Raw genomic sequence first — 14,563 nt, 5'->3', positions numbered from 1 at the left:
CATATATTTATGTGAAAACAAAACGATTACTAGAATATAGTAAGTCTACTATCTGCTAATGGTTGGTGCACCATAAAGAGTACCTAAATGCAATAATGAAGACGAGCATGTGTCACACATGTGTAATGCCAGGACTTGAATGGCTGAGTCAGGACTATCACATGCTAAGCCCATGCTAAGCCAACTTGAGAGACATAACCAGCCCTTGATCAAAAACCCAATAATATCAGAACAAACACTGTTTTGCAATAAGTTGTATTTGAAATTTGAAGAGAAAATGAGTTTAATATGGCTCATTCCGGGTGGCTCTATGCCTGGAAAAGTGTAGCTTAACAGAGGGTCTCTTCATAAGAATAAGCTTCCTTGTACAGATCCATATGCAAGCTCTGAAATACAAAAAGAGCTCCATCACTAACAAATCATTAAGAATACAATTTCACTAATATTAACAACTCAGAATATAACAAGCAGAGAAGTGAAACATATCACCTGCGTATCACCAGTTCTATCTTTACAGCACGCAGTATTAAGATCTTTTTCTCCAAACACAATTTTTCCTTAAAGTCTACATCATAGTTGGTTTTAAGCATCAACTTGACACAGCTTCAAATCATCTGGGAAGGGGATCTCAATGAGAGATTTTCCAGGTCAGGTTGACCTGTGCTCACATTTGTGAGAGATTATCTTAATTCCATTAACTGACATGGGAAGAAGACCCATCCCATGGTGAGTGGCACGGTTACTTTGACTTGTATCCTGCGCTGTTTAAGAACGGAGAAGGTAAGCTGAACGGTAAGTACAAATACATTTATTCCTCCTTGTTTTCGCTGGAAATGTGTGTTACCAGCTGTTTCAAGTTCCTATCACCTCCCGATCCTGTTTGTCTCCTGGAGTTCAAGCCCTGGACTATTTTCTAATCTACAGATCTGTAACATTTCATGTTCTAGATTTTCCTTCCATTTTGACAAAATAAACCACCACTCCTCCAAATGTGGCTTTCTAGTATCAAATTTGGATGACTATTTTCTGATGATATCATCATAATGTATATAGTATCAATTGTACCTCATAGTGAGCAGGCAAAAGTATAAAATGCAGGTCCATGAGTTCTGAATGCATTATTTTTGTGTGTCAGCTGTTTAAAACATGATATAACCTTAAACAACTTACCAATGGTGGTTCAGGTTCTTCCTTCTCCACAATCAGGCAAAGAAGTAATAAAAGGAATACAAAGAAAAGACAAATTGGTACTATAAAAACAATCTTTGAGTCTGGCCCCGAGAAACCTAGGATTAAAAAATCATAATAAAAGGAGAAATGTTAAAGGTTTATGAAGACCTTTGAAATTTAATTATTTCATAAATACACTGTCAGTATTGCATAAATAGAGTTAAGCTGACATACTTACCATTGCACAAACACCACAGTTGGGTCTGAGTTTAGCATTCCTTTTGTTTGTGAACTTTTCATACAGAAGAAACTACTTTGCGGAACTGTGACATCTATCCTATTTCAAGTAGAAAAATAACTCCCAAAGCACGTATGATTTTGCTTGCAATTTTGTGTTGTGACATTTTTCATTAAAAACACACAAGAGTGAAGTGATTAAACAAATAAGTCCTATTATGTCCTAACTCAGGAACAAGTTCTGATCTTTAATAAAGATGCACATGAGGGTAATGACGCTAACTTAACAAGGTCACCAATTAAAATTTGTCTCATATTTTAGAGGCTGAACTGAAGAACAAAAGGTGACTTTGCTGTTTGGCATTTAGATGTGACATTTTCTTTTTTCTCTCTCTTTTGTAGTTTTTCTTTTGTTTTAGCAGCACTAGTTGGTCGAATGTTAGGCAAGCATTTTAGCACCAAGAGATCACCAGACCCAGGAGTGAAGCGTTAATGTTACTTCTGCATCTTGAGAACTGTCAGTGGCGATACTTTAAACAAATCTGTCCTTCCAAGTCTGGTATCTCTGACTTGTTTTGGAATAACATACAGCATGTCAACTTTTAGAGCCAGACCTATAAATCTACCCCATCTCAATTTGTCTTTGTCGTTTTCCCTTCAGAACTTAGTTGTCTCTAGAAAATTGTGAGTCAAATTCTAATGCTGAGGATAGTAAAGATTTACAGGGGTAATTTGCAGAGAAGTAACGAACAGGACAATTCTCCTGACATGGAAAATTAACAAGGTCAGGGCAGACAGTTCTTTTCATGAGGCTCTGTTTGTGTTCTCTAGTCAAGACAATTCCTAAGAAGTTATTTTATTGCCACAATATTATTGTACTACTCGCCGCCCCCCCCATCAAGTCCAGTGTGTGTTGCCCAACTGCTGGTGGGAATGGGGCATGGAGGGTCAAATGATCAAGGCTCATGTTATTAAAGAAAGATGACACTCAATCTTGGGAGGGTAGAAAGGTGAGGGCGGATATGGGAGGAGTTGAGGGGTTTAGCATGATCAAAATGTATCACATAAAATCCTCAAAAAATAACAAAAATAATATTAAATTTTTAATTGTCCTAAAAAGACTCTTCTGAGGTCCTGAGTGTGGTCAGTGACGTGAGCTCAGATTTTCACTCTCCAGAATTGTAGGGGAATAAATATTTGCTTTTAAACTAAATATATGTATAGTATATATACAAATATATGGATGCTTATAATTGTCCTATTTTTCTATTACTTGAAGTGCCCAACATGAAATGTATCCTAAAAACAAAAAACTGCAAGCAACTCCAAAAAAAATTTGTTCCTTACTTGTAAGTCTAAATTAAGACTCTACCAAGAGATACATGTCAGGACAAAACAAATCTCAGTCATCAAATTCCTAGTAAGATTATATGTAATGAAAAAAGATGTACATTTTGATAATATGGTAAAGAAAAATCACCAAGTCCACTTTATACAATTTATGGACTAATGACAAAATATAATTCACAACAACAACAACAACACACACACACACACACACACACACACACACACACACACACACACACACACGTTTTCCAGATTTTTGATAGTGGAAACGAAAATGAAAACTGTAGAAGCAGTAACAGTGTTCTCTCTGATCACATACGTCTCTTGCTTGAACTCCTCCTACCCTGACTATTTTCCTCCACATTCCCTAGTTGTTGTACAATACATTTTGCTTGTTTATTATTTATTTCTTCCCAACTTGGGAATAATATAGACTTGACAAGAGCAATAATTACTGCCGGATATCCAGTCTTTGGAATCTGATTACAGTAGGTACTCTAAAAATATTTAATGAACAAAGTTGAACAATGATTCTGCTATATTTGTAGGGAGGTAGAATGGAAGATTCCAGTCAAATTATGTGAAAGAGTAACAATTTATAAAAGATTATTGTCTATATTTGTACATTTATTACAGCTGCATTCATATATGAATACCTAAATAAGCAATGCTGAAGTGATTTTCTTCAACTTTGAATAATTATCAGTAATTTGGTTTGTTTGGTTGGTTAGTTGGGATTTTTTGTTGTTGTATTGTTTTTCAAGACAGGGTTTCTCTGTGTAGTCTTAGCTGTCCTGGAACTCACTCTATAGATCAGGTTGGACTCAAGCAGAGATCCACTTGCCTCTGCCTCCCAAGTCCTGGGATTAAAGGCATGTGCTACCAGGCCCTGGGCTCAGTAATTTGTACTGATGTTAATATATTCTAAAGCATATTATGTGTCACCTTCTAGGCCTTTAAGTTTACATCGCTATGAAATTTGAATATATATTTATTATCATAAACCACTTTCCATACTGAAGGGATTGTTTTCCCTACTGACAGAATCTGTATGGTAGGTTGTAATTGTCAGCTTGCTGTGCTGTACAATCACCTGGGAAGAGAGCCTCATGAGAGGTTGTTTGGAGCAGGTTGGCCTATTGGCGTGCCTGTGAGCATTTTCTTATTTGTGTTAACTGAGGTGAGAACACCCACCCTGGATATGGCAGCATCATTTCCTGGGATAGGCCCTCGACTGAATGAAAATGAGAGAGTTGTCTGAGCAGCAGTCAGATGCACACTCATGGCTTTCTTCCCTTTACTGTTGCTGTGAGGGGTGGTTTTAAATTTCTGCCAACTAGACTTCTCTGCCTTGATGGACTGTGTAACCAGGAACCATGAGCTGAAGAAGCCCTTTCCTCCCCAAGCTGCTATTGGGCAGGATATTCTAATCACAGCAACAGACATGAATCCAAACGTCTCAATTAGAAAAATTACCAGTAATTAGTATTAGATGCTTGGAGTCAGCTGCACCCTTTCCTTTTAAAGTTCTGCTCTTATGAAAATTGAAAGCACAAAAAATGTTGACTAAAATGGACTCTGGACCTCCCCCCAAGAAGGACTATGAAATGTTCATAGCAGACAAACAAAAATATTCCTATTATAGAAGAATAAGACTCCTACTTCCAAATGAATATTAGATTTTCAGTAAGCCTATCATCTATTGATATACTTGCTCTCTCCTCATTGATAGATGATGCACAAGACCCTTTAAGCTCCAATTTACAAGCACACTGAGCGGAAATAAATTTTGCAAGCAAACAGCCCCAAGATACTTAGTTCCTATCCTTTCGGTGCATACCTTCCCAGCATTCCTCTTCACTCCATTCACTCCAAATTCCATCATCTGCGCAATATATATTGACTTTGCTTCTTACAAAAAAGCACAGTTCTTCGTTATCATTTCCTCTCTTTTTCAATTTCATGTCATTTTTATCTGTAGCAGACTGAAAGCCAAGAAAAAATACGGTGTTTATTTGACCAAAGTACAATTGCAGTGATTTCATCTCTCAGCTTCAAAATGTTTTGGAACATAAAACACCTGCACTGAGATACTAGAAAGGTATAATCCTAGCATTGGTCATCGCTGTACACTGATTTTTGAAGTCATTTTTCTTCCACTTCGTATCTGTATTTAATTTTATCTTTTGTCCTATCACAATAATTGGTTACTTGTAATAAAAAACAGTATATGTAATATGTCACAACTCTACATAGTTTGATGTCCATAATGTTGTCCATAATATGTCCATAATAGTGTCTGATATTCCATGTTGTATAAGGGGGGAAAGGAAGGTTACATAAGATGAGTTACTGAGAGAAAAAAACTTCATGTGAATGCAGATTTTCTGAAAACTGGAATGTCCACATTCAAAATGTATCCGCTACTCTTTTTGCTCTGATTTACTTTTGAAGGCCCACGTAGTAGTCCTCAGGAATTGACACAAGACTGCCACTTCAGATATGAGATTACCACAAAATATGCGGAAGCTCTCACAAGAATCACATGGGAGAAAAAAAAAACTAAAGAAATTATTTCAGGTTTCCACTTCAAAGTGCTACAGAGTTCTTCTCATAAGCTATGATTCCTTTTCATTTACTTAACTTATCTTCAAGCCTAGAGAACATGTAGTATAGACTTAAGTGGACTGGGACTCAGGTTTTGAGTATGCATCTATTTGACTGTGAAATCAATTCCCCTTCCTGGAACAAGGATACTAACTCATTACCATTCTTCTCTTCTGTATATGAATTGAATCATTGAGAACCAGTAGTTCACCTTCTTGTCTCTACCAATCTCTAAATTGGAAACAAATAAATCAAAGCAACATACACCAAAGTGGGGTTAAAGAAGTCACCAAATCCTTGATGTTTGGAAGTAATTAATTTCACAACCATCATCCCTGTTACAAGCCCCACCTCTCTAGGAAATCTCTTGCACTCCTGAGGACTCTTAATTTTGACCTCATGGTTGTATCTCAAGAAGTGATTTCTGTGTTCATGGGTGGTTTTGTAATTTAATTTATTAAGATAAAATTGGAAACAAGTAACTAGATTGACTCCAGGATCTTTTGCAACTTTAAAATTGGCATGATTTAGCTGTACTTTTTAAAAATATTTCCTTTGTCCACTGGATTTAGCCTTCTGGAAAGTAAACAGAAATACTTGTCATGGTCCGTCGCTCTTTTGAGCAGCAACAGATTTGGATTCTCCGGTACCCTGTTATAATTCAATGTTAGTTTTATGATTTGAGCAGGTAAGTACAGCATACCTCCCGGGAAATCCCGTCTTCTCGGACCACCAGTTCGTAAGTGTAACACCTCGGTGGAATGGGCCCTCCAGGTGTGCTCCATTTCATTCTCATCTCAGTGGGATTCTCCACGCTGATATAAAGGAATTCTGGTGGCAACGGTTTAACTAAAAAGCAGAAGGCGACTGTTTCAGCATGAAAGTCGCTAAGGTAGCAGCAGCCCTCATCCAAAGCTGGGGACACTCCAACACAAACTTTCAGGGACAAACCAAGTGGCTCAAGATTATTCTCATGATGTCACTGAAGACCAACGTTGCTTGCCCATCAAGATGAACTTCTTGAGAAATTTGGTTATTTGGGAAACTCACTTTTGTTCATTTGTTCTTAATAAATTGCACAGTGATAAACATTTAAGGCCCAGAAGAAAAATAAGAAGACCCAAATTATCGCAATCATTTCCCCACTTTGCAACTTTTTAAACTGCAACCAAACCACAACTACTACTATTGTGAACACTTTCTAACTAATCTTATGATCCATACATCTGACATTGCACCAGGGTGTTGTGTGGTCTTCCACTGTCTTCATGTACATGACAAGGACATTGAAACAGAGACCTTAAGTCAATCACCCAAACTCATACAATTAGAAAATGGTAGACCCCAGGGTGTGGAGGCACACACCTTTAGTTCCAGCACTTGAGAGGCAGAGGCAGGTGAATCTCTGAGTTCCAGGCCAGCCTGGTCTACAGAGTGAGTTTCAGGACAGCCTGTGCCACACAGTGAGACCATGTCTTAAAAAGAAAGAGAGAAAGAAATAAAGAGAGAAAGAGAATGGAAGGAAGGAAGGAAGGAAGGAAGGAAGGAAGGAAGGAAGGAAGGAAGAAGGAAACAAAGACAGAAAGAAAGAAAGAAAGAAAGAAAGAAAGAAAGAAAGAAAGAAAGAAAGAAAGGAAGGAAGGAAGGAAGGAAGGAAAGAAAGAAAGAGAAAGAAAGAAAGAAAGAAAGAAAGAAAGAAAGAAAGAAAGAAAGAAAGAAAGAAAGAAAGAAGAAAGAAAGGAGAGAGAAAGAAAGGAGAGAGAAAGGAAAGGGAAGGAAAAAAGAAAAAGAAAATGGTAGACCCAGAGTTCAAAGCTAGGTCTGTCCAGTTCTAGAACCTCTCATTCTTACAACTGTTAAAATGAAGAATACAAATTCAGAAGGCATAAAAATGTTTTGGTTTTCATTGGTTTGTCATTTGAAACCAAGGTTAATAGAGTCTACAACTAGTAATTCACTGACACTAAATAGCAGAGACTCTTTCAAGCTGGAAAATGAATTATGATCTCTAAAAATAACGCTGTTTTATATTTCACTCAATAACGTCTCTACTTCCTCGTCTACTCTACGGCCTTTATGTTTCTGGTTTTGTACTTCAATCGCTGTTGTAAATCTCATTCTCTCCTCTTGCCTCTCCTGCTCCCTTAGAAACAGCCAAAACTAGAATGAATGGATTTGAAGTTCACATTATTTGTTCACATCACCTATATTTTGAAGTTGAAAAACGGTATAGCTGGATCTGATAGGTTCCATGTTTGAGGATCCATTAACACAGATAAAAACGTCTTTATAGTCTAATGACTCCAAGTTGGAAAGTTTGCATCCAACATTTTTTTCATTATCTTGGAGATAATTGGAACACTGCGAGGCATGATCCAAGCCCTCATACCTATAACAAAAGAAATATTTCAGGAATTGCTTAGTAGCATCTTTTTTTTAATCCCAGTGATCAGTTTTAAATCATTTTACGATATTATCTGAAATATACATATGAGCACAGTATATTGATTCAGTAAATTATATATATATTTATATAGAGATAAACACATACAAATACATATACATATGTAACAATACCAATTTTTAAAAGAGGTCATGAATTTGAGAGGTCACAAGAGCAATTGTAGGGAGGAGAGAGAAAGGTAGAAACAATGTGAATACGGTACTCATGTACAAATTCTCAAAAAACGTTGTTATAAAAAGGATACAATATGAAGAAAAATGCTATTTGCTACATGCAATGATAAGTACTGTGTATTCACCAGCAAGAAAAACAGACATAGTTGATTTTATGGAGCTTCAGTTCAATATGAATCTTCATAACATCTCAAAGAAACTCAAGTATCATTATTCATGAATTTAGTTTTTGTTGACTCAAAAGATTTGCAATAGTAAGGTAGCCTTGATAATATTTGACTGAGAAAATTATTTGAAGTGAAAGAAGATTTAAAAGCAGATATAAAACATTCCTAAGTTTTATAAAATAAAAAGAAATCTTCTGTGCTGTGGATATCGCTCTGTATAAATAAAATGCTGATTAGCCAGTAGCCAGGCAGGAAGTATAGGTGGGACAAGCAGAGAAGAGAATTCTGGGAACAGGAAGGCTGAGTGAGGTGATGCTACCAGCCACCGCCATGAGTACCAACATCTAAGATACTGGTAAGCCACGAGCCACGTGCAAGGTATAGATTTATAGAAATGGGTTAATTTAAGATGTAAGAACTAGATAGCTAGAAGCCTGAGCCATTAGGCCAAACAGTTTAAATAATCTAAGAGTCTGTATGTTTATTTTATAAGTGGGCTGTGGACCTGCTGGGGCTTGGCGGGAGCTGGAGAGAAACTCTTCAGCTACAGATGTTATAATACACTACTCTGTAAGTCTGAGAAAAACCAGCTAGAGAAGGGGGTGAAACGAACAAGGTAAAGTAGTTTGTCAAGTACAGTGTAATTTTCCCTTTGTCTTAAGAAATTTTACCATGTCATTTAAGGTTAGCTTTGTTTCAGCAATACAGCTGATGGAAATGGAAGGAGTTGTCAGCAACTGATTTATAAAGCAATAATTCCTGATATATTTTTCTAAAGACTAGCTTGTAGTGAAAAATGTAACTTTGGCTTAAAAAGCAGCCAAAAATCCCTTCTGAAATAAGACCAACGTAACAGCTGTTAAGGAGCTACTGAAAATATCTAGACTCTGTTAAATGAACTTTATACTAAGTGTCCTACTTTAGGAAAGGGTTTCTAATTTGTATTCTCCTGGTTAAATTGCCTGCTTACAGCCTGGGAGACTTTTTATCTATGACTGACTTTGTTTATTTATTGTGCTTTGACACAGGATTTCACTATACACTAACCTGGAACTTAATATGTAGCCCAGGGACCTAGTGTCAAACTCATGATTGTTATACATTACCCTCCCAAATTCTGGGATGACAGATATACATCACTATGTCCAACTGATGCTCGAGTTTACGAAGACTGACTCGTGACTTTTTGTCAGTGAAAAATGATTCACAATCTGTAAAATGTTAAGGTTTATTTCTCCCCATTCCACTAAGTAAGGATAAGGTTGTGTTAAGCATGAATGACAACGTGAAGTGTGTTTGTTGTCTTTTAAAATCAAGAGCAATGTCTTTCATTTAATAAATGTTTAATATTTATTGATTTAGTGACCAAAAAATTAGAAATGTATCCATCCAATTCAAGATATGGAAAGTCAAACATTTCCCCCATAGGAATTGTCTACCCAAATCTACCCAGATACTTGCTGCCAGAGCAGGGTTTAGAGCCCAATTCTCAAAAGCATTAACCCATTATACCCAATCATTTATATATCATGCTTTTCTTTTAAAAGATACAATCACAGTTTGAGCTTAAAGATCACAAATACTACAATTTTGTCTTCTCTTGCTCTGTCTTTCTTTAGTAAATGCATAATTTCTGATGTTTTTCCATTTATCAATGTTATCATCATTTTCATTCATTTAGTTAACATTTAGTATTAATCCACTGTGCCTTCTGTAGGCAGGTAAGAGAAAGGTAAGAATTGGTTCACGTCCACCAATCTTTAAAGAACTTGAGGAGAAGGCATCTTTGGTGACACACGCCTTTAATCCCAGCACTCGGGAGGCAGAGTCAGGCGGACCTCTGTGAGTTCAAGGCCAGCCTGGTCTACAGAGTGAGATCCAGGACAGGCACCAAAACTACACACCGAAGTTCCATCGTGAAAAACAAAAACAAAAAAAGGCGTCTTTAAAAAGGGGTGGGGGTGTTGGAGAGATGGCTCAGAGGTTAATAGCACTGGCTGCTCTTCCAGAGGACCTGAGTTCAATCCCCAGCAACCACATGGTGGCTCACAACCATCAATAATGAAATCTGGTGCCCTTTCCTGGCCTGTATATACATAATAAATAAATCTTTAAAAAAAAAAAAGAACTTGAGGAGACAAACTATACATAGAGATATGTTTAAGCACCACATGAACAACAAAGAAAGAGCTGTAAGAAGCAATAGTTCAGCCGCAAAGGTGAACAGAAAATGGCATGATCAGCCAAGGGTCAATGAATTTAGTCATCTCATAGGCCTGGAAGGATGAAAAAGAACTGGTAAAAGGGTGAGCCAGAGGCCATTCCAGATTGCAGGACGCACAAAAGTCATGAAAAAGAATGTCGAGATGAGTCAACACTGAATAGAGTACTGGCACTGGCCATAGCAGACTACAGTTTTGGAAAGGTAGTAATGCAGTGAGGTAAAAACTTGAAAGGCAACCTAGATTTGATCCTGGGCATAATGTGTAGCCACTGGGGTTATACGGTCTAGGGGGTGGTGTATAAAAATCACAAGGAAGAAAAAGGTAGCTACAATGTGCAAAACAAGCAGGAAGGAAAAATGTTGCAATCAGCCAGGCTGCGATGGCTCAAGCCTTCAATCCCAGCACTAGGGAGGCAGCAGCAGGCAGATCTCTGTGAGTTCAAGGACAGCTTGGTCTACTGAGTGAGTTCCAGGACAGCCAGGGCTGTTACACAGAGAAACCCTGTCTCGAAAAAAATGAAAAAAAAAATGCTGCAATCAGAGCAACCACCATTTGGGAGGTCCCGGCAGTCATCCAGGTAAGGAATGGGAGGAGTCTAAAGGAAGGTTCTTACAGTAGATGTGGGAAATGAAAAACAGATGTGCAACTTAGCAAAAGAAAGTCAGAATGTGGTGATTGTCTTACCACAAAGCAATTAAGGAACTGGCTGCTGGCAGAGCGGGACTGTGTTTTCACTGATCAGTCACCCATGCTCCGCACTTATGCCCACACAGGTGGCCCTAGTTAAACTCAGCTGACCCCAACATGAGAATTAAAACAAAGAGACGAAAGTAGGAGGGGCTTGTTGAGAGGGAGGGAAGGAAACAAAATGGGGGAGGGTGAGTGTGACCAGAATGTATTAAATATTAAACATGCACAGGAAATGAAATCTTTAAATGGCTCTGTGTGTAAAAGCTTCAGGAACAGACACGAAAGAAACAGCAAGAAGATTCAGTTTAACAGATAACTGCTTTTAAAAGCTAAGTGTATAAAATATATGCAAACTTTTAGATTATAAACCTGGCTATGTGTAGGATATAATATTTCATCCTGTATAGAAATAGTCACAGGATGGATGCCTTGCAGTATCTTCAGCCTGAAATTCTCACATAATTATGAATAATTATCATCATAAATAAAACTCTGGTGAAGAAAGTGATTGTAATTCAGTTGGAATATAGTTGATTGTACTGTGAGCTAATCTTGACAGAGATTCTAAGTATAAAAATACTTACCAGAAAAACATAGTATAGTTGGTATCAGAATGTGCTACCTTGCCAGGCTTCCAAGAGCAAACCAAATACTGCCAGTTATAATATATACACTTCATATCCTGAATTTTAGTTTCCAGGCTTCCTAGGAAATGAACAAACTATGAATACTTGAGAGACATGGTGACAAATCTTCTGTGTAACCACTATGCAATTTTATTTCCTTTGGCCCTGCTACTCCATTTAGCAATCAGCATAATGAGAAACAGTGCAAAAGGAAGCTATCAGAAATCACTTCACTGTAAGGAGGATATTGCAAAGTTGAAAACATTTGAGGGCTTGTTTACTGATGCTAGTTTATGTCTCAGTATTAAATTAATTATTACAAGATGTTCTCAGCGATTGAGCAAATACCCATTCATGTTTACTAATATGGCTCCATGCTGAGGACTCTACTAATAAGATGTAGATTTACTAAAAACAAAGTTTGTTGGTTTAATGAGTTCAGAAACCCAAGACACTTATGCTAAGAAAGATTCTATTTTTTGTGCAATCATCACATGATTTACTGTGTATACAATCATCTAAATAAGTGTTAGGGAACTTATTCTCTACATGGATTTTTTCCTAAGAGTATGAAATGTGAAAAGAGAGACTTTGTTTTAACCTGCATCTGATATCCCATAGGAAGCTTCCATCCATGAACTTTGAACTTCTGATCCATTTGTACACTGCGCTGACAAATGCGTACGTATCTTTCCTTCGATGCCTTTGTTAAGATCAAACCCATCCTTGTAAATTAGATTCCTAGTAATGATGGTCTATTTGATAAAAAGATGAAACACAGTCCATTTTAGAAATATATGGAAAGGTGATCCACATTAGTAAGAATCAACAATTATTAAAATCTAAGATAATTATTCACTGTAGTACCCCAGATGTATTTCTGGCAGAGATCACCTCTGTAGATGATATTATTTGATAAGGTCATTTGAAACAAAAAAATAGAAAACATTTAGTAAGGGGAAAGGCTCTGTGATGGGGCATGAGCTGTTAACAACTTGGAGTTAAATAGATAATTTTCAACAATATGTGTATTGCATGGCCAATCATTTGTCACTTCCAGGAAACTTTCAGGAATCCCATAAAATAGAAAAAGTCTCAGGGGTATCTGAAGAAAACTGGACAATTGGTAAGTTTTTAAAGGATAAAATCATCTACGATAGAGTCTTATGTTTCTGAAACTTACCAAGTATTTTGTCTAAAACTTCATTCAATAAATATTGAACTTGAATTGCTCATTGAAACTACCTATCTGCATTACAGAGCCAATGGGATAGCCCCTGCAACAGAGCTCTGAATGAACACAATAGTTGCTGTATAAATAGTTGACAATTCAATAAGCATTCAATGAAATCTTGCCATACATGTAAAGAACAATGCTGTGTTTTGTAATGTGTATGTGAAGATTTAACTCAACATCAGATATTTTGTTAGAATTGTAGAAAATGAACTGATATAACAAGAAACTGTAAATGTACAGCAAAATACACAAATGTTCTTCAAGTTATATGAGACCTAGTTTTCTTTCTTGAACTTCCAAGGGTTGTCTTACTAATGGACAAGGTGTAAATATATTCATGAAGATGCACAGAAACTCACATGACAGCTTTCATATACTGATAGAACAGTTAAGGCACACAAAGTAGTGGTTAATAGAGTCAGGGTTACAAGAAAAGATCTAATGATCAGCTCACTCTGATGTTGCAAGCCATGATTCACTTACCTTCCAATCGTCACTGTCAACATATCGGTATTTTAACTCATATTCCAATGTGCATTCCTTAAAGTTTTCCATAAGCACAGGAGGTTTCCATTGCAAATAGAGATAACCTAGTAATCCGGGATCCATTATTTCAAAATCCTGAGGAGGATTAACTGAAATGAAATTAAGAAAATATTTATATTTATCTTGTATTTTATGATGAATATTGTTGAATGTGAATAATTTTCAAATGCCCATCACCTGATTACTGGATAAAAATTCAAGCATTTCTATATGATGGGATATTATTTAACTATTAAAAGAATAAAGCACTGATAAAAGGCTATAATTAGAAAAACCCTGAAACATTATGCTAAGTGAAGGGAACCTGTCTCATAAAACCACATATCCAGTGATTTCATTTAAATACCATAGGTGAAGACAGTAGATTAGTGGTCACCACAGGCACAGGGTTTCTCTGGAAGAGAGTGAAGGAATTCTGGAAATTGATGGCAGTAGTGGTTTCATAACTTTGTGGATATACTAAAATAATCTTCAAATGGTACATTGGAAAAGGGATAATTTTCTGTTATATAAATAAATCTGTTGAAGTCCATAATTTTTCTGTGTAGCTATCTTTTTTAAAGAAACTACATAAGCAAAATGTGATTTTTGCCTCTCTAGGAACTATGGTTGCACAGAAATACACTTGCTGTGGAACCTTCTTGGTGAACATATACACCAGAATTTGTATAATATTATATAAATGATAGATATATAAATGTTTCTAGTAGTGGGAACCAATCAATAATAATTCAGTATCTTGTTATGATCCGCATAAAAAATTGTGACAGACGTGAAAAAAGGTGGGAAAATATATTTACTATGCCTGAGCACCTTAAAGCATGTCTTGTGAGTAGTCCGTGGAGTTAATTGAATATATAGCTCCCTGAGTTTAGCAAACCAAGCCTTCCTATAAACTTTCTAAGTAACAAGTCAAGTAGCACTATAGTATTGCCTTCATGATATCATTTGGCTAATTCTCTCTGTTGAATGCTGTTTGATTCAGTACTTCACCTTGACTAGGGATTCTGATCAAATTCTCCATTGAGAATGACACAACATCCTTGTGGTTTTCATCCTTAAGGTTAGAAA

At 36.6% G+C, this 14,563-nt stretch overlaps 1 protein-coding gene across 3 annotated transcripts in view; it reads right to left on the bottom strand.

The window, feature by feature from the left end:
- Positions 1 to 237: 237 nt before the first annotated feature.
- The window catches only part of LOC128110079 (interleukin-13 receptor subunit alpha-2-like), a 128,398-nt gene continuing 114,072 nt past the window's right edge, over positions 238 to 14,563 (bottom strand). For all 3 annotated transcript variants that reach the window (XM_052737840.1, XM_052737848.1, XM_052737858.1), the window contains 8 exons: positions 13,430 to 13,581; positions 12,311 to 12,464; positions 11,668 to 11,788; positions 7,569 to 7,753; positions 6,068 to 6,213; positions 4,598 to 4,742; positions 1,171 to 1,286; positions 238 to 386 (listed from right to left, as the gene is read on the bottom strand). In XM_052737840.1, coding sequence (XP_052593800.1) covers positions 330 to 386; positions 1,171 to 1,286; positions 4,598 to 4,742; positions 6,068 to 6,213; positions 7,569 to 7,753; positions 11,668 to 11,788; positions 12,311 to 12,464; positions 13,430 to 13,581 — 1,076 coding nt within the window. In that variant the 3' untranslated portion in view covers positions 238 to 329. The remainder of the gene's footprint in view (positions 387 to 1,170; positions 1,287 to 4,597; positions 4,743 to 6,067; positions 6,214 to 7,568; positions 7,754 to 11,667; positions 11,789 to 12,310; positions 12,465 to 13,429; positions 13,582 to 14,563) is intronic.

The sequence above is a fragment of the Peromyscus californicus genome, unplaced genomic scaffold (assembly GCF_007827085.1).
Source record: "Peromyscus californicus insignis strain IS unplaced genomic scaffold, ASM782708v3 Scaffold_10__1_contigs__length_136768540, whole genome shotgun sequence".
Classification (NCBI taxonomy): domain Eukaryota; kingdom Metazoa; phylum Chordata; class Mammalia; order Rodentia; family Cricetidae; genus Peromyscus; species Peromyscus californicus.
The sequence above is the reverse complement of the archived record's forward strand: the minus strand, read 5'-3'. Positions and strand labels throughout refer to the sequence as shown.